Source organism: Rhinolophus hipposideros (assembly GCF_964194185.1).
Source record: "Rhinolophus hipposideros genome assembly, chromosome: 19".
Classification (NCBI taxonomy): domain Eukaryota; kingdom Metazoa; phylum Chordata; class Mammalia; order Chiroptera; family Rhinolophidae; genus Rhinolophus; species Rhinolophus hipposideros.
The window spans coordinates 4,583,369-4,602,272 of record NC_138065.1 but is presented as its reverse complement, the minus strand read 5'-3'; the positions used below and the strand labels follow the sequence as shown (position 1 = coordinate 4,602,272).

Here is an 18,904-nt window from a genome sequence, read left to right as displayed (position 1 = left end):
CCCAGCCTCCAGTGAGACTATAGTGGTATGACTCCCCTATCTATGGCTCCGTGGGTGTTTGGCCTCACTGTGTCCTGTGTTCTTATGTGGGGAGCGGCACTAGAGACTCCGCATGACACCCTGCATGACAGTTCTACTCTTGCAAAGTAACATCTACCAAAATGATTTCAAAATTAGTGCCTAAATATTTTCTGCTAATTAAATAAAAATTAGAAGCCATGAAAGAGTTTAGATGCTGGATAATATTTTATTTATGCTCCCCAAAATGCCACTTTCACAATCTTAGTCATCATTTCGTCTTATAGTAAAAAATGTTTTAAAAAAGGTAAAGCATATATGTTTAATTGTACACTACATACTGTTAATACACTGTATCAAAGTACTGAAGAACACTGTTTTAATAACAATTGCAAACACAGCTAGTTAATTGGTATAGTTTTAACATAAGTAAAAAATGAATTCCTTCCAAAATTTAACACCAAAATAAACATTGTTTCAAAATGGCTTTAGAAGGCCTTAAAAATTAATATATTTTTTAAAGGAAGTATCCACCAAAATGGAAGATAGATCAATATTGAGTAGATAATTATGACACTGGTGCTTTTGATTTTATTCAAAAGTTCTCTTGGATTTGTCTCAGGTAACGTTCAGGATCACAACGTCGTAAGTCAGCTAAGAATTCAATTTTATCACTAACTGCATAACTACATCTAAGTTTTCAGAGGTAGGGCAAACACACCTTAAAACAGTAATATAGCTTCCTTTAAATGTTGCAATGAACTGTGCAAACATGAAGAAGAAAAATAATTTTTATGTATGTTCCTTTGGTTCACTAAACTTTCTTCTTTTTGGCACTGACTCTTGACTGGGAGAATCAAAGTGAGGACGGACCTGTTAAAAGAAAACAACTACTAAGAATAGGTAATTTCCAGTTTAAATGTCTTTAACTTTAGATCTTTTTCATGTCTCTGAGGTTTCTTTCTTTCTTTCTTTAAATTATACCTAGCATACCTATTTTTCTACTAAGATAGGTTACCTGGGTTCTTGAAAAGTACGGTAAATTTTATTACTGACATATTTATATCTTCTCAGGGCCGCAGAAAGTATACACTTGCAAAGTGTAAGGTCCTCATTAGAGTTGTTGGAGTAGACAGATTTAACGTTATGCCCTCAAAATAGTAAAATATTTTGGGGGGATGAAAGGAGAAAAACGATTTAAAAACCAGATGCAAATTGAGAAACATTCTACCTGGCACAATGTAAGATTTAAATCATGTTTTGTTTTTGTATCCTGCTCCCGAGCAGTGCCTACTAGTAGACATTCAATGTACACTTTTGCATGAAAAGGGTGACGAAGTAGGAAAATTCCTCACAAGATTCCATGAGTTACTGAACTTTGATTCTTCTGGGGAAAAAAATCACTAAGAATACAAACTTGATTATGATTTTGCTGAAAAAAAAATCAAGGCTTACTACATTGGGAAAAATGAAAAGAACCTAGTACATTAATTAAATGGCAGGTTACTCCATTCTCTTTTTAAGATACGTAAAATGATAATAGTATTAGTCAACTATATTTTTGAGATTACCCTTTTAACATTTGATTTTTAAAAATAGTCTTACACATTATCTGATTTAGTAAAGTAAGTTTCCAAATAGAAAACAATTATTATAGGATTTAGGTGAGGAAAAATTTTTTTCTAAGGTACTAGGAGGAAATGCTGTATTTTTAAGGAACACGTTGTTTTGGTAACGTCTCTTTCTACTTCTGTTTTGTCTGCAGAAAGCTCAGTTCAAATTTGTGGCCCAATTTTAGCTCTACATAAATAAAAGGGGCTGAATATTCTTGTACTCTCATTTTGTCATTCTATTCCCGGTTTCCTGACACTGATTTTTATTTATTTTATAAATTCCTTCAACTACTTCAAATCATTCACAGAATTACACATTAAATATTTACATGGAAAAAATTAATAAACCAACATAGCACATCTTATTTCAGAGTCAGATTTTTTGGAACCAAATATTTTTAAAAGATTTGGATATAAAAGCTCTGAGGTATATCCAGGGATATTATCATATTTATCATCTTAAATTTAATCTATAATAATGATATTCTAATACTTGCCATTTTATTCAACCTATATATTATCATGAGACTTACTGTTTTCACAGATTTGAGTTCATTTCTCTTCCACTTGTCTTTAGAAGACTTTACTGGTTGATTTCCATTAGCCTCCACAAAGATAGAATAATTACTAATTGGTTATTTCTCAAAGACCAACCAATTTTAACCAATGATGTTTAACCATGGGTAACTACATGAAGTTTTTTTTAAAAAAAAAACAGCTTTACTGAGATGTAATTCATATACCATACAATTCGCTATTTAAAAGTGTACAATTCAATGATTTTCAAGTATATTCACAGAGATGGGCAACCACCATCAGTCAATTTTAGAACACTTTCAATCACTCTAAAAAGAAACCCTGGACCCTTAGAGCTATCACTTCTCTATTTCTCCATTCTCCCACCAGCCCTACAATTTCATATCTCTATAGAAATCCCTATTCTGGACTTTCACATGAATGGAGTCATATAATATATGGGCTTTTGTGACCGGCTTCTTTTCACTAGCATGATGTTTCCAAGGTTAATCCAAGTTGTAGCATTGTAGGATTGGTACTTCATTTCTTTTTATGGCCTAATAAATAGTCTATTGTGTGGATAGACCACATTTTGTTTATCCATTCATCTGTTGGTAGACATTTAGGTTTTTTCCACCTTTTGGCTATTGTGAATAATGCTCTATATTCAGGTTTTTAAAATGAATATTGGATGATGACAAATTATTAGCTGTCCTACTACTACTGTCTAAAAGGACGTATTTATCTTCTGATACTTCAAATGTACTCTTCAATAACTTCCTTAGTATGTATTATTGAATATTTTCATTTCTTGCCCTTTCCTAACCATAATTCAGTCATGATTCTCAAAATTAGGGTACTTTGGCAAAGAAATCATATCCAAAAACACAGGCAATTTCAGAAGTGAATTTATGTTCCCAAAGCATCCTAATGTTCCATTAGAAGGAAATCTTGCCTAATCATTTTTTAATGCTTGCTCTTCTCCCTATATCCTAGTACAGGATACTCATCCTAAAGAGAAGCTGCCTAGAAAGAATATTTTGCTGCTTAGAGATACTAATTTTTGAAATTATTTTATCTCTTGCTTTCATCAGCATACTAGTTTGAATGCTGCCTTCTGCCATTTCTAACTTCCATTAAGAATGTGGGGGGTTCGGAGGGACACCTGAAAATGGCTCTATAATCAGCGGTGACTTGTTAAATGTTTGACAACTGGTTCTCTGGGAGTTGAGGCATTTGCTGATTTCCATGCGGTGAATACCTCCAGTTCCCAGGTGCCAGCATGTCACTGAATGAGGACTTGGGAAGAAACGCTCCAGCCCACCACTGTTAGTATGCTGTTTGTTTCCTAGCCTTGGTTATAATGTTTTGAATATTTTACAGAATGCTTTTTCTTTACCTCCAAACCTTTGAGAGTAACTTAAAGGTCTAAAATAAAATACAAATTTCTATTTAGTACAGTTCATACCAAAAACTGAAATAAGGCAGTGTGTGTGTGTGTGTGGTTTTTTTTTTTGCTTAAGAACATGAGATTCATTTTATGCAAGATATATACAAAACACTCATTTTTAATGTCTTGTTAACAAGATAATCCATTTACAGGATAGAACATGGAAACATTTTGACATTTCCTTGGTAGTCTAGAGGTGTCACTTCTCAAAGCCTTTTCTGGATTCCCCACTCTAATGTACCTTCAGTAAGATTAACCAGTCTTTCCTTTGTGCCTTGATGCAGTCTATTAAGATTGCTATCATAGCCCCTTGTCACTGCTTAGTGACCTCCGATTACTAAATTTTTAGCTAAGAACAGCAACTGTGTGTTATTCATGTTATGTCTCCAGCACCTAGTAAAACACCTGACACATAGTAGGCGCTTATTAAATATTGGTCTAATACATGAAGTGTTAATTAAGCAAAACAAACTCACGTATGGGGAAAAATTACAAGGTTGGAATGGAAAACAAATCTAAAGAGTCACTTACCGTTTTATTCTGAAAGATTTTCCCACTTCTTGTTTTGCTTTCAGACACATCAAGTTCAGAAGTTTTACTGACTTCAGACACACCAAGTTCAAGTGTTTTATTGACTAAGTGCTCAACCTAGAAAAGAAATAATTAAACAAAACCACATAATAGAAGCTTCTCATAACACAATCATGGAGTTCAAAAATTCAATCACATCACATTTAGGGTCTTGTTATGTTGATTTAATGAAACCGATAATTTTGAGTTGGTTGTCACAAGAAAGCACAAAGCTAAAGACAGTGAAACTGACACTACACAGCTGATCGTTCACTAAACTGAGAAAGCCCCAAGTGATCGTCAGGTACTGCTCTTCCAGAAGATAAAAACTTTTGTCCACCCCCACTGGGGAAAGGGGCTGTGCAAAGGGGAACAATCATCTATCCCATTATTTTCAAGTTCATTTGATCTAAATGTCACTTCAAGATTGTACTGTCTATGGAAAACAAATTAAACATGTTCTGCTCCAAAGCAACCAAATTGTAAATACAAAGGGTGGTGGAATAAATAATTGCTGAAGATAGACTATCTAGCTCTGAAATACACAGATTCCATGAACAGTATTCAGATTTATTACTAAGCAAATCTACCAATAATATACTTAAAACTTTCCAACATATAATTCCCAGATTTTGTTAATAAGCATTCTTACTACCTAATTTTCTTCTAAAAGACCTAGAATATAATAATAAAATCGGAGAAATAACTAACCATGCAAGCAACAGTTTTTTTGAAAACAACAAGTTAAAAGTAAGATGGAACTATCAAGTTTATACCTGAGAATGAGAACTTGAAAGATCTAGACTTTCTTTACAATTCATAATTTCATCTTCCTCACAAACTAAACTTGGTTCTGAAATTTAAAAAAAGAGTTAAAATAGTATAAAACTGAATGGGAAGTGAATTAATCTACATTTTCATTAACTTCTCACCTTCAAGTTCAGAAGATCCAGACTTTTTTTCCTGCTCTTCCATTTTAGTTTCAATGTCAGAATCACCCTACGTAATTACATGAAAAACCAATAATGGATACATTTCAAAAAAAACCCTAAAACAATTTGGTAAAAATATTTATGAACAAAATTTGTTTTCTATGAAGGCTAAATATGACATAACACTACAAACTACCTTATGCTTGCTAGAAATAAAATGGTTCTATAATCACAATAACAAGTCAATTTATTTACCCAAAGTATAAAATACTACATTGCTTTACTTTGGAGGATGGCTTTAAGGACAAATGATAAAAATATACAACTTTCTCAAAATGCATGATGGTTGTAAGAACCCTTAGCTCCTACTGTTGTTAGAGGGCACTGAATTAGACACGTTCACACAACAAGCCGCCACTTCACTCTGGAATGTCCATACAGATGTTAGCGTACGCTCTTAATATGTCCCAGCCCTCTTCAGGGAGTTAGCGAAGGATAAACTCACTTGTGGTATGGTAGAAATAGCAACAGATTTAATGTCTACTTTGTTTTATTTATTTATTAAAAGATTTTATTGGGGAAGGGGAACAGGACTTTATTGGGGAACAGTGTGTACTTCCAGGACTTTTTTCCAAGTCAAGTTGTTGTCCTTCTTAGTTGTGGAGGGCGCAGCTCAGCTCCAGGTCCAGTTGCCATTGTTAGTTGCAGGGGGCGTAGCCCACTATCCCTTGCAGGAGTTGAACTGGCAACCTTGTGGTTGAGAGCCCACTGGCCCATGTGGGAATCGAACCGGCAGCCTTCAGCGTTAGGAGCACGGAGCTCCAACTGCCTGAGCCACCAGGCCGGTCCCTAATGTCTACTTTATAATTAGTATTCTCTTGTGATGTGTCAAAGATCTTTAAATATGAGAATGCTACATAAATCCCAGACATATTTGTTTATAAAGCAAGACTGGAGTTTAGGTTTTAGGAAAAAGATTTCTTTTTTGACTGTATTGGTCGAAATTGAATTCTCTCTTTGTAAGGGTGTAGCCACAGAGCCTCAATCAAAATTGTCAGTCTCTCTCTATATGTGTACTGTGGTCATCATTTAGAATGAAATGAGATAAAACAAAGATGAGATTAAGGAACAATCATGTTAATGATGAAAGATTTTCCGGGAGTAAACAACAAAAGCTTTATACTTACATTCATCCATTCATTCAACCAATACTGAGAATGCACACTTGTAAATCTAAGTGGTAGGCACAGTTCGCCTTCCAGAACTGACTGTCCAGGCCCTGAAGAAGTTCAAGCACAGTTAGTAGGGGTGTTGTAAAAAGGGTTCTAGCATTAGCTGGGGGACTGGAGTAGGTTTTCAAACTATGCTGCAGACCAAGGGGTCTCTGCAGAGTCCACTATGAGGGCAGGTCAGGTGGTGACCTGGACAGTGGCTCGGTCTCCACGACCATTCCCTGCTTCATTCACAGTAGTTTGCGCTTTTAAATTTCTGAGAATAATGTTGTTTGCACCCAGATAAAAACCTCTGAAACTGACGTTTTAAACTGGGTTGCGGCATCTTCAGAGCATACGCTAACATCTGTATGGAAATTCCAGATTTGTTGGACATGTCTAGTTCAGTGCCCTCTAACAACCGTAGGATCTAAGGGTTCTCACAACCATCATGCGTTTTGAGAAAATTGTATTTTGTTATCATTTGTTCTTTAAAATCAGCCTATACCTTCAACGTCCCTTCCAATCTTGAGTTTATGGTTATGAGACAGTATTTATACAGGTATTAATGAGAGCTGTGAAGAAAGTCCTCAAAATTGAGTCAAACATTTATTACTACTGGACTTTATATTTCTTTAAATATACTTACATTTATATACTGCTCCTTTTCATATTCTGCCTCATCTTTGTCCACTAGAATTTTCTGAAGTGGTGTTTTTAATCGTTTTGGTGATAATACAGATGAATCAATATTTTCCATTCGTTCTTTCTCAGTAGTCACTTTTACTTTGAAGGTGTGAAAAGGAGTTGGGACTTCTCCCACATTTAAGTACATAGGCTCCCCATCAAATATCACTCCTTCACAATCACCATCCTTAAAACCAGGAGGCTGGTAATCTGCAGGTGTGACTGCAAAAGAGTTAAGTATAAACTGCGCTTTTCATGAAATTAAAGAAAATATTATTATAAAAATATATGCAGATTGAAGAAATTCCACTAGTACTTCTGAAACGGCATACGATAAAAAAGGAAAAATCACTCTCCTACCATCTCCAAGTTCTTGTTTTATTCCCTAAAGGTAACCTTTTCTTTCTCTTCACTTGACTGGCTGTGTGACCTTGAGGAAATTATTGATCAGCCTTAATTCGGTTTCCTGATCTGTCAAATGGGGAAAATAATCCCGCCTACCGTATTTGCCCGAAAATAAGACCTAACCGGAAAATAAGCCCTAGCATGATTTTTCAGGATGCGTGTAATATAAGCCCTACCACAAAAATGAACCCAAGTTAAGATCATCAGCCAGACAGATGCATTTAGTATGTCTGTTGCAACATACGACGGACATATTCAATTATAAAATAATAATGCTAACATATAATTAAATATAAATAAATACTATTATTGACATCAATACGTAAAATAGATGATAATGTAAGTTATAATTATTTGTAAATACCCAAGTGGGAGCCTTTGGATGAGAGGTAAACAGATGAACTCAAGACTTACTGCTGTATGACCAATCGGAGTACAGACACAACGCACGAATAATGTGCACACTTGATAACCAATGGACATGGTTGTGTCTAACATGAATCTTCATAATTCAATATGCCATGTGTTGTAAGGGACGTACTTAATGCACTTGTGTGAAATAAAGAAATGTTTTCTGAATTTTGATGCCTGCAATTTTTCGTTGCTTTTATGTGTGGACCATCATTCTTAACTGTCATCATTTTTTTGCCACGCCTGTCTCATAAGTCTTCAATTAACACTTGATTTAAAGAGATTAAAATTTTGACCCCCAGACAAGATGAGTGCAAAAAGAAAGAGCTATTCCATCGAGTACAAGAAAGGAATCGTGCAGGATTCCCGGGGCAAGAATCTTACGGCTTTCTGCAAAGAGAAGTTGGATCTCTGAATGGTCTGAAAATGGCGAGCAGAGTACAGTAACCTCAGTCAACAAGTGGATGAGGGAAATGTTAAGAAGCACAAGTGTGGATCAGTCGGCAACCATTATTTCCTGAGCTGGAAGGCATCATTTGTGAATGGATTGCTGACAGGAGAGCAAAGGCAATGGCACCACAGTTAGAAATATCCCCAGAAGAATTCAAAGCATCACAACACTGGCTGGACGGCTTCCTTTAGCGATATGAACAGCCTCTAAGATCGACAACACTGTTCAAGCTGGAAGATGTTGAAGTTATTGTTAAACGTGCACTTTTATTCAAGTCCTTTGTCGATGGCATCGACTTTTCTAAACACCAACTCTCCAACAGGATTGCTACGGATGAAACTGCAGTGTTTCTGGGCCAAGGATCTCAAACGACAAATGATAGAGGGCTGCCTCGTCAATCTACATTCCTTCCACTGGTTACAAAAGTGCACATGTTACCTGTATTTTGGCAATTCGTCTGGATGGAAAGAAAGCCTCACTTCTAATCATCACTAAAGGCAAGAAAGATAAGGTTGAACGTGTTTCAGGCATTTATGTTCTTGAAACCGAAAAGCCAGGTGCAAACAAGGAGTTATAAAGAAGTAGGTCAATTTAATGCTGCCACTTGTTTTGTGAGGTGGCCAAAGAGGTCTGCTAGTCTGGGATTCAGCCAGCACGCACTGCACTAAAGACATGAACTTCCTTGCAGAGAGAAGAATAGGTCAAATAATGATTCTGCAGGAAGGACTGCCTATCTCCAGACTCTTGATATTGCAATGAACAAGGCATTCAAGGAGGATTGGCGCATGGAAATCAATGACTCCACTGTAAATAGAAAGGAGAGAAATCAGCGTGGAAACTTGGTGAAGCCTGGCCTGCAAGAGGTCGTGACGTGGGTGAAGAATTCATGGGATAAAATCACTGACAGCCGTGTTGCCAATGCACTACGGGGAGGCTACATCGACAAGAAGGGCTCATTTGAGGAGAGCTCTATTGCTGGACATGAGAGATTGGGGCCAATGGTTCTACAGGAAATGGCGTCGCAAGAAATTCAAGCTGGAATTCGGGGTTTGAAGAGTTATGACCATGTTCCAGAAGAAGATGACATGACTGTATTTGAATAATTGTAGATTTTTGTACATGAATAAATGAATATAGATTGTTGTACATGAATAAATGCAGATTGTTGTACATGAACAAATGTAGATGGTTGTACACGAAAAAATAAGACATCCCCTGAAAATAAGCCCTAATGGGTCTTTTGGAGCAAAAAGTAATATAAGACCCGGTCTTATTTTCGGGGAAATATGGTACCACATTAGGGTCATTGTGAGTATAAATAAATTCAATTGTGTAAAATGCTCAGAACAGAACTGGCACATAGTAAGTATTCAGTAATTGTTAGCTGTTATGTTCTCCTAGAAGACATTGTGCTTGTAAAATATGTAATTTTTATATATAGGTCCTTAAAAAACATGAATGAGATCATATTGTTCTGTACCTATGTGTTTTTAACATCTTTTTTAAATGTTTTAATATTTCTTGGATAACTTATCAGCACATTCTTTTTAACAGCTTGCATAGTATTCTATTATATAGATGCACCATAATTTATTTACTCAATCCTCCAATGAAGGACACTCAAGGCTCTTTCCAGTTTGTTCCTATTTTAACCAATGCTATAATGAAAATCCTTATGTACATATAACCTCACATATTTGTGTTAGTATAGTCCCAAGATTCTTTCTCGCTATAGACTTTCTGGATTAAAGAGAATCTGGATTTAACATTTTGATACTGCCAAACTGTCCTCTAAAAATGTTGCACCTACACCCATACACTTACAAGTGTATAAAAGTGCCTCCTTTCCCCACCCCTGTACCCTAGTCAATAACATCCGGGTTTACAAGTTTTACCGATCTGGTAAGTGAAAAATAGTATCTCACTGTTTCATTTCTTTAAATATAAGTGAGACTGTACCTCTCATGGATAGGTTCATATCACTGGAGATGTTTGTGTATATTTTAAAGCCCATTCTTTCAAATCGTTTTCAAATACCGATATTAAATGTAAATTATATAATTTCAAAATATATGTATAACTCAACATACAACAAATGTTGGCGAGGATGTGGAGAAAAGGGAACTCTCAGGTACTATTGGTAGCACTGCAAATTGGTGCAGCCACTATGGAAAACAGAATGGAAGTTCCTCCCCAAAATTAAACATAGAACTACCTTATGGGTGTTTATCCACTTCTGGGTGTTTATCCAAAGAAACTCAAAACACTAATTCAAAAAGATGTATGCACCCCTACGTTTACTGCAGCGCTATTCACAATAGCCAAGACATGGAAAAAAACCAAAATGCCCATCAGTAAGAAGAATGGATAAAGAAATTGTGGTACATTTATACAATAGAGTATTACTCTGTCATAAAAAAGAATGAAATCTTAACATTTGCAACAACGTGGATGGACCTAGTGAAATAAGTCAGACTGAGAAAGACAAATACCATATGATCTCAGTTATATGTGGAATCTAAAGAACAGAATAAATGAACAAACAAAACAGAAATAGACTCATAGATACAGAGAACAAACTGACGGTTGCTAGATGGGAGGGTTTTGGGGGGATGGGTGAGAAAGATGGGTTAATTGGGGATGTCTGAGGAGTTTCAGAATTAGGAAGGAATTAGGAAGTACAAATTGGCAGTTACAAACAAAATAGTCACAGGGATATAAAATACCATATGGAGAATATAATCAATAATGTGGTTAAAAACTACATATAGTGTCAGATGAGTTCTAGACTTAGCAGAGGGATCACTTCATAAATTACATAAATGCCTAACCACTATGCTGTACACCTGAAACTAATATGATATAATACTGAATGTCAACTATAATTAAAAAATATATAGTCACAGGATATAAAGTATGGCATAGGGAATATAATCAATGGTATTGTAATAGCTCTATATGGTGTCAGATGGGTAGTAGACCTGTTGGGCTTATCACTCTGTGAGGTGTGGAATTGTCTAATCACTATGTAGTTTTGCACACCTGAAATAATAATAAGAAATATATATAACAATTTAGGTTCTTAAATACATTTGGTATAGAAATCAATTGTTTCAATGGTAATAAAACATACACACAAGTGAAACAGAATGAATTGCAAATAGTACCTTCATCGTAGTAAAAAAGTTTCATGGTCAAACAAACATCATTAGGTAAAGGTCCTAGATTTTGCATTAGAACATAAATCTTGCGAATGAGGAGAATACTTGCTTTCTTGGTGTCAGAAGATGACATACTAGATTCACTGCTTTGGTTTTTACTAGAAGAGAATCATACATTGATTTCTTTTATGACACCTGTAGCTTCTAATAACATAACTTCATATTTTACTATTTGAGATTCTTATTTCTATTATAGCATTAAGTTGAAAGCTACCCTAAAATGTGTTTTAATGTCATTATTACAAAAATTTTAATATCACTATATCACTCTTAATATTATTATTATAAACTAATAACTTAATTTTAAATAAATTAATATGCATTTTATATAAGATGTTTAAAGGAAACAAATGAAGCCTTTTAGTTACATTTATAATCACTCAAGCATACAATAGTTTTCCTACTCTGTGTTTCTCAATTAAAATAGAATATAATTAGCCAGACTACTAGCTCGCAGCTACTCCAAGGATATTTAATACATCTATACCTTGATGGTTAATTGGGGATGTCTGAGGAGTTTCAGAATTAATCCTGAAGTTTAGCTATATAGTATTAATACAAATACATGGTAATCTGCTATATAAAAAAGAAAACTATAGAACAATACCTTAAGAAGTCCATGACTGGTCCATTATTGGTATACTTGAATTTAAATTGGTAACATTCTGAAATTGTCTTAAATAGAAAGCATTGCAGTTACATATCTGGTATACAGAACTGGCAGCCAAGTAGTTATATACTATTTTTGTAGAACTCTTAACATTTGCTTAACAATTTTTTTCTGCTATGTTAATCCCTATTGGTCCACTGAAACTTTCAAGTCCTAATAGTCAATTCCCATGGTTTGGGATTGGGGCTTCAATCTTGGAGAGAGATTTATTCTCTTACTCATTGCAATCATGTATACCAGACAGAAGGAACTCCTTAGCAGGCAGGTAAGGAAGGAAGCATATCTCTTCTCCTACTTTAGTAAAATAACTAAGCACAGGGCTTAAATCCTTGCTGTGCTGTAACCACAAGCAAGTCATTTAAGCTTTCTAAGTCTCAGTTTCCCCAGCTAATAAAAATAGTACCTATCTCATTAGTGGTTGTGAATACTTATCAAATGGGATAATTTATACAGAGTCCTTAATAAAGGGCCTGGCACACCAAGCATTCAGTAAATATTAGTTCATCAGCAAGGTTTATCTTTTACTGAAAGAAAAAACATGCAACTGTAAAACATCTGAAAATAAGCGAACACTTTCCTGAACAATCAATTTCTGAACAATCAACTAATTCATAGGCCTTTGCCCATATGATTTTCTTTTGTCGCCATGGATATATATTAAGCATTAATTGCAGGCATGAGTATCAAAGAAAAGACATTCCCAGCCCTCTTGAGGCTCTAATATTGCTTTCTTTACATTTCAGTGCTCAGATAGGAATGGGGATCAGCTCTTTCTTTTTAAAAAATCTGCTTCTCCCTGACTGAATGAAACACTGTAACACCTCGTGTAATGGTTAAGCACCCAGATCATGAACTGGCCTTCTTAGATCCAAATTCTAGTTCTGCCACTGTGAACACAGGTAAAAAACCTTGTACCTAGGTTTCCTTATCTATAAAGTAGAGATGATAATGGTAGTTACCTCATGAAGGTTGTGATGAATCAATGAGATAATGCACAGAAAGCCCCAAAGAACAGATCCTAATAACAGTAAGGATTCAATCGATTTTCCCCCTTTGTGTCTTGTCTTATGGGTTCTTGTAATCTCTACTTTAATTGTTACATGAACAGGTGGATATGACTGGACTGGGATGAATATTCAAAGTTTAAGGATGAGTTTCTTATTTTTCTCAAACTCAACTCCTTTCATAATTCTAATTAAAAAGAATATTGTAAAGAACTAGAAGTCAGGAGATTTAGGTTATTTCTGGTGGTCTGTGGCTTTGTAGCCTAGAATCAGTCACATAATGTCTCTTGTAGTCAGTGTATTAATCTGTTTAAAAATAACAATACAAGCCCTGTCTTACCTCAAAAGTCTGAGATTCAACCGTAAAAGTACATTGATGAAAGCATAATTAAAAGCATATTATATTCTAATTTTTAAGTTAATTTTAGATATTAGAGGCATTGCGTTTCTTTATTAACTTAAGCACACTTACCCGAGGGTCTTCTGGATTGGTGTATACCTAATTAAAAATAATTTATAATTGCGTTATACCAGGCTAACTAGTCAAGGAGAACTAAAGGTTTAGGCTAAACTATTAAACGAACTCAGCAAAATAAAATACAAAATGACACCTCCAAGTACTAATTTGTTACTTTTTTCCATTGAACAGATCAATAGTTTGAAAAAAATGACATAATTGATGGTTTTAGTATTATTTAATTAAGCAAAGCTGAATTTGACAGTCTTTAATAAATATACAATTTAAAAATACTTACAGCTAGCACAACCATCCTTAGCTGAAATACAACAAAAAAAAAACAACCTTACTTTTACTGTGTAAAATACTTTTTTCATGAAGGATTATAAGAATTTTGTCCTATTTCAACATTTATTCCTAGAAAGAAATAATCTTGCAACATATAGACTTTGTATGATGCACATAAAGCAATAGATATTTGTCTCTTTTTCCCAAAATATCTATTTCTAGTTGATTTACTGAAGATTGAAATTCATATCGTTTAGTTAAGCAAATGGGATTACTGCCAGTTATAAGGAAAAATACATATTGTGAAAGAACACATTAAAGCTTATCAATATAACTGATTTTGAAAGGAGAAAAAGTACAGAGTTCAGAGCCCCGCTCATTTAATAAAGGGAAGAGGCTCTGGAGACCATAGGAACAGAGACTCACAGGCAATAGTCACTCAGGTAACCTGCCAAAATCTAAGAGCCGTCCTTGATTTGGATCTTTTGCTTATACTCCACAACCAATCCATCAACAGGTCCAATCAGATCTACTGCCAATCTTATCCTAAATCTTTTCTTTTCTCCTCCTCCTCTGCCATCCTGTTCTAAGCCATCGTTTTTTTTTTTTTACTAGTACTGCAGTAACAAATTAAGTTCAAGTCTCCTTAATTCCAATTTGTTCTTCTACAGTACATTCTTTTTTTTTTTTACAGTACATTCTTTAAATAGCAGCCAGAGTGATTTTTCTTTTAATTTAACATATAAATCAAATGCTGTTGTTACATTTTTATTAAAAACCTTCAAAGGACTTCCTTGCACCTAACATAAAACCCAAACTCCTTACTTACACGGCCCTATATGCTCTGGCCCAGCCTATCTCCCCAGGCTCATCTCATGCCACTCACCCCTACTGCTCACTGCACTTCAATCATACTGGCTTTGAGCTCTCCAAACTCCTTTCCAACTCTTCCCATTTGCTGCTCTGCTAGGAGTATTCCCTCCCAAAAATGAATGCCTGGCTGGTTTCTTCTCATTTAAGTGTCAGTTTAAATGTCACCTCCTCCAGTAGCTCCTCTGACCACCTCGTCTAAAGTTACCCCACCTCCCCATTTGTCACATACTTTTTCTAAAAATTCAATGGCACTTTAACACTATTGTAAATTAATCTGACTTGTTTTATTGTCTGTTTTCCACCCATAGAAGGGATTCTCTTTGTCTTGTTGATCACTGTTAGCTTACATGCTAGAATATGTGCCTAGCATGTAACAGGTACTCAATATTTAATGAACATTAAATACTTAATGCTTTAATGAGGGAGGTTAGTGACCATAGATAAAATTAATTTTTTTCACAATTTGTTTAACATCTTTATATATGTTGACATATACATATGCTAAGCATACAAAAAGGCGTATACTCTATACTGAAACCTTATTAATTGAAATTTCATTAATTCAGAATTTGTGACAATTTAACCTAGACTAAATGGAAATTTATTTTTGAATGCTTGTGAAGAAATAATTTATTAAATTATTATAAAAAAGATTATAGAAGGCAAATGAAACTAATGAATAAACTATTTTGACTTTTTAATTAAGTTTTTGTACGTTAATATGTGTTGTTAATACAAATGAGTGTTAACTATTAACCCAAACTGTCTTGGCAAAATTTAAGTATTAGTTCTGTTGGCTTTAAGTGAGCTGAATATTAGTCTTTAAAATATTCAAATGTTCAGACTTTTCAGTAAATTGGACTGGCCTATGCCCAAGTTAGTTTAAATCAATGTTTTAGTGTATGGTCATTGATATTACATTTGTAGAATATAAACTTGGAAAAAAAGGATGAAGAGATACTGACTTACATATTTTTTCTGTAAAGCATCATAGCATCCTAGCATCCTGAAAAATAATCAAGGATTCATTTTTAGAGTGAGTGCATTTCCAGCAAATAGTTCTTGTAATAAATTTCCATATTATCTCATTACTAAATAATATATAAAATGTTCTTATTAAAGCTCCCTCTTTGTCAACTAGATTAAAATAAAACAATGTGGCAGAAATAGAAAAAATGTTGATAGGGATGGAGGAAAGATATAAAATGTGTGACTGCTAGTATTTGTGGGGGACAATAATGGGAAAATGAAGCCTGCTCACATGGAGCATGTGGAAAATTTTAATGCAAAAATCCAAAGAGCTGCAAAAATGGTATCCAGTGTTAAAGGAGCAATCACTAAAACTGGGTTAAACACTGAAACATATCCAAGGTACAAAAAAATGTGATTTAAGAATATTCTGTTGTTAGGTATTCTTTTACTTACCACTTTACTAACTGTGTAGATCCTGGACAATTTTTATCTTCTCTCAGAATTTTGACACAAAGATCTACACACAAAAATGACAATATAAATATAGAGCTACTTAAGATTAGTAAACAACTAGAAATTTAAAATGAAGATTATTTTCTTTAGCTGTGTATTTATTATCATTATATTATTAATGGCAATTAACTTCCAAGTAATCAGTATTAATATAATTAAACAAAATGGAAACAATCTTTTTATCCTTATTACAAAATGGCATCATAAATGATTAGTATGCATGTCAATAGATAGAAATTTTCATTTTTAAAAGCTAGAATACTTAAAGTTAGATATAATGTTTTTATGCCATTGTTATCCAAAAGTCTTAGAATGTTTGCTATGGACGCTTATCCTAGTAAAATACTTGTAAAAGGCCAAGAAATTAACTGGATAGAGCCCTGCAAAGAAGCAATATGTAATACCATGTAAAGGACTGAGAAGATCTCTCTGTCTCGGGTTCCTTATCTGAAAATTAGGGATTAATATCTAACTCATAGGTCTGTAATGTGAATGAGAAGATATCACACATAACATAGAGCTTTGCATTTCACCTAGCACATAGTTGCGCACATTATCATGCATAATATTATGTATATATTGTGTGCTGGGCAGTAAGTTGTTATTGTAGTATATATAAATGGACTATTTTCACATAAGAACATACACCACCACTATAAACAGCTATAAATAATAGAATATTTTTATCTGTTTACTTCACTATTGTAAGAGTAATGTGAGATGAAGTTATACTTGAGAAAATGAAGAAAAATTTTTATGATTAAGTGCTTTCAAAGGCATTGAATATACTTTTTAAAAACCACTTAGATGTCCACACAAAAACTTGTACATGTATGTGGCATTATTTATAATGACCAAAAAGTGGAAACAACTCAAATGTTCATCGACTGATGAATGGATAAACTGTGGTGTATATCTATATGGAATATTATTCAGCAATAAAAAATGAAGTACTAATCCATGCTCCAGTATGGATGAATCTTGAAAACATGATGCTAAGTGGAAGAAGCCAATCACAAAGGGCCACATATTGTATGATTCCATTCATATAAAATGTCCAGAATAGAAAAACCCATAGAGATGGAAAGCAGGCTGGTGATTGCTTAGGACTGGGGAGGTTGAGGGAAATGAGAGTGACTTCATGGGTATGGGTTTCCTTTTAGAGTGATGAAAATATTCTAAAATGGATAGTGGTGATGTTTGCACATCTTTGACTATGCTAAAAATCACTGAATTGTGCACTTGAAATAAGTGAATTGTCAGGTGTGTGAATAGAGCTGTTACTAAAAAAACGAAATCTTTAAGTCAAAAATTATAGTTTTAGAGCAAGCCAGTAAAAATAACTATGTTGAAAGTTTTAAAATAAACATTACCATCTACATATCTTGTTCCATAAGCACATTCTGGAAAAATTCCTCTCAAATACGTGATGCAGGATACTGAAACTGCTAGGAGCCTCTTCACTAACACCAAAGACTGCTGCTCGGTTGATATCTTACTGGGAAATATTAATGCACTCTAAATTCAAGGGAAATTAAAACATTTTACTTAGATTTGCTAAAAACAAAGTCTTCCTGAACTTGTAAATCTAATTCTGCAGAAGCATGGTACTCTCCCAAAGAATTTCTAACAACAGTGCTTAGAAATCCCCAGAAAGTCAGTACGGCTTCTAAGATATGAGGGTGTTTCCAAGATAGCAGCCTAAAGGTAATATGCAAGAAGTGCTTAAGAATCTTTTTATGATTTTACTGATACATGGGATATAAAACTGAAAGCAACAAAGGAACAAGACAAACAAAGAAAGAAACAAAAACTCATAGACACAGACAGTAGTTTAGTAATGGAGGAGGGGTGTGGAGGGTGGTAGATGAGGGTAAGGGGGGAGGGGGGTGGTTGATGAGGGTAAAGGGGATCAAATACATGGGTGATGGAAGGAGAACTGACTCTGGGTGGTGAACACAATGTGATATATAGATGATGTATAGATTACAGAATTGTACACTTGAAACCTATGTAACTTTACTAACCATTGTCACCCCAATAAATTTTAATTTTAAAAAAATCTTTAAAAATATCCCCTCGCAGGTTAACTGTTTGTAAATGCATAATACATGGAAAGATAACATCCTTAATGCAAGATCTGTGCAAAAATGATAATTTTATCTTTGTGGAGCACGGATATTCATTTGCTAGGAGTGGGCTGGTATGAATGATAATTTCATCAAAGCAACAGAACAGCATTCATTAATGACTAATGTAAATTGAATCTGAACCAGTGATTTAATGCAATGCATCAAACAGCCAATAGAATTCTCCATTAATTCAAAACCATTTAGCAAAAATCTTCATTTCCTAAAACATGGCATTTCTTCATATCACTAAACCCTCCAATAGTTGACTCTAACTTTCAAATATAAAAATAGTTGAGACTTCAAGAAACCAAAAAATTAGCTAAATTAAAATATATTAAAATACAAGAAACCATACCATGGAAGTTCTCTTCAGTTGTGCAGTGGCCATCTTCTGATAAAGTATTTTCTTTAATTCAACCTGTGACACAAACACACGCTTTAACTTCAGGTATTTTTACCCCTAATATTCTAATTTACTACACGTAAAGTCAGAAAGAACTTTCTGTGACT

General features: G+C 34.3%; 1 protein-coding gene across 1 annotated transcript; it reads right to left on the bottom strand.

Annotated features, from left to right (window-relative positions):
• Positions 1 to 810: 810 nt before the first annotated feature.
• Positions 811 to 18,806, bottom strand: HORMAD1 (HORMA domain containing 1; the record flags this gene model as incomplete). The annotated part of the gene is made up of 14 exons (XM_081025693.1): positions 18,750 to 18,806; positions 17,636 to 17,780; positions 16,203 to 16,266; positions 15,747 to 15,783; positions 13,915 to 13,935; positions 13,632 to 13,658; positions 12,093 to 12,160; positions 11,432 to 11,583; positions 6,960 to 7,219; positions 5,100 to 5,166; positions 4,944 to 5,020; positions 4,129 to 4,245; positions 2,165 to 2,236; positions 811 to 891 (listed from the first exon to the last, which is right to left on the bottom strand). Exons 1-14 carry the CDS (start codon positions 18,780 to 18,782, stop codon positions 811 to 813), a joined length of 1,221 nt encoding a protein of 406 aa, XP_080881819.1. The 5' UTR covers positions 18,783 to 18,806.
• Between the last annotated feature and the right edge of the window lie 98 nt (positions 18,807 to 18,904).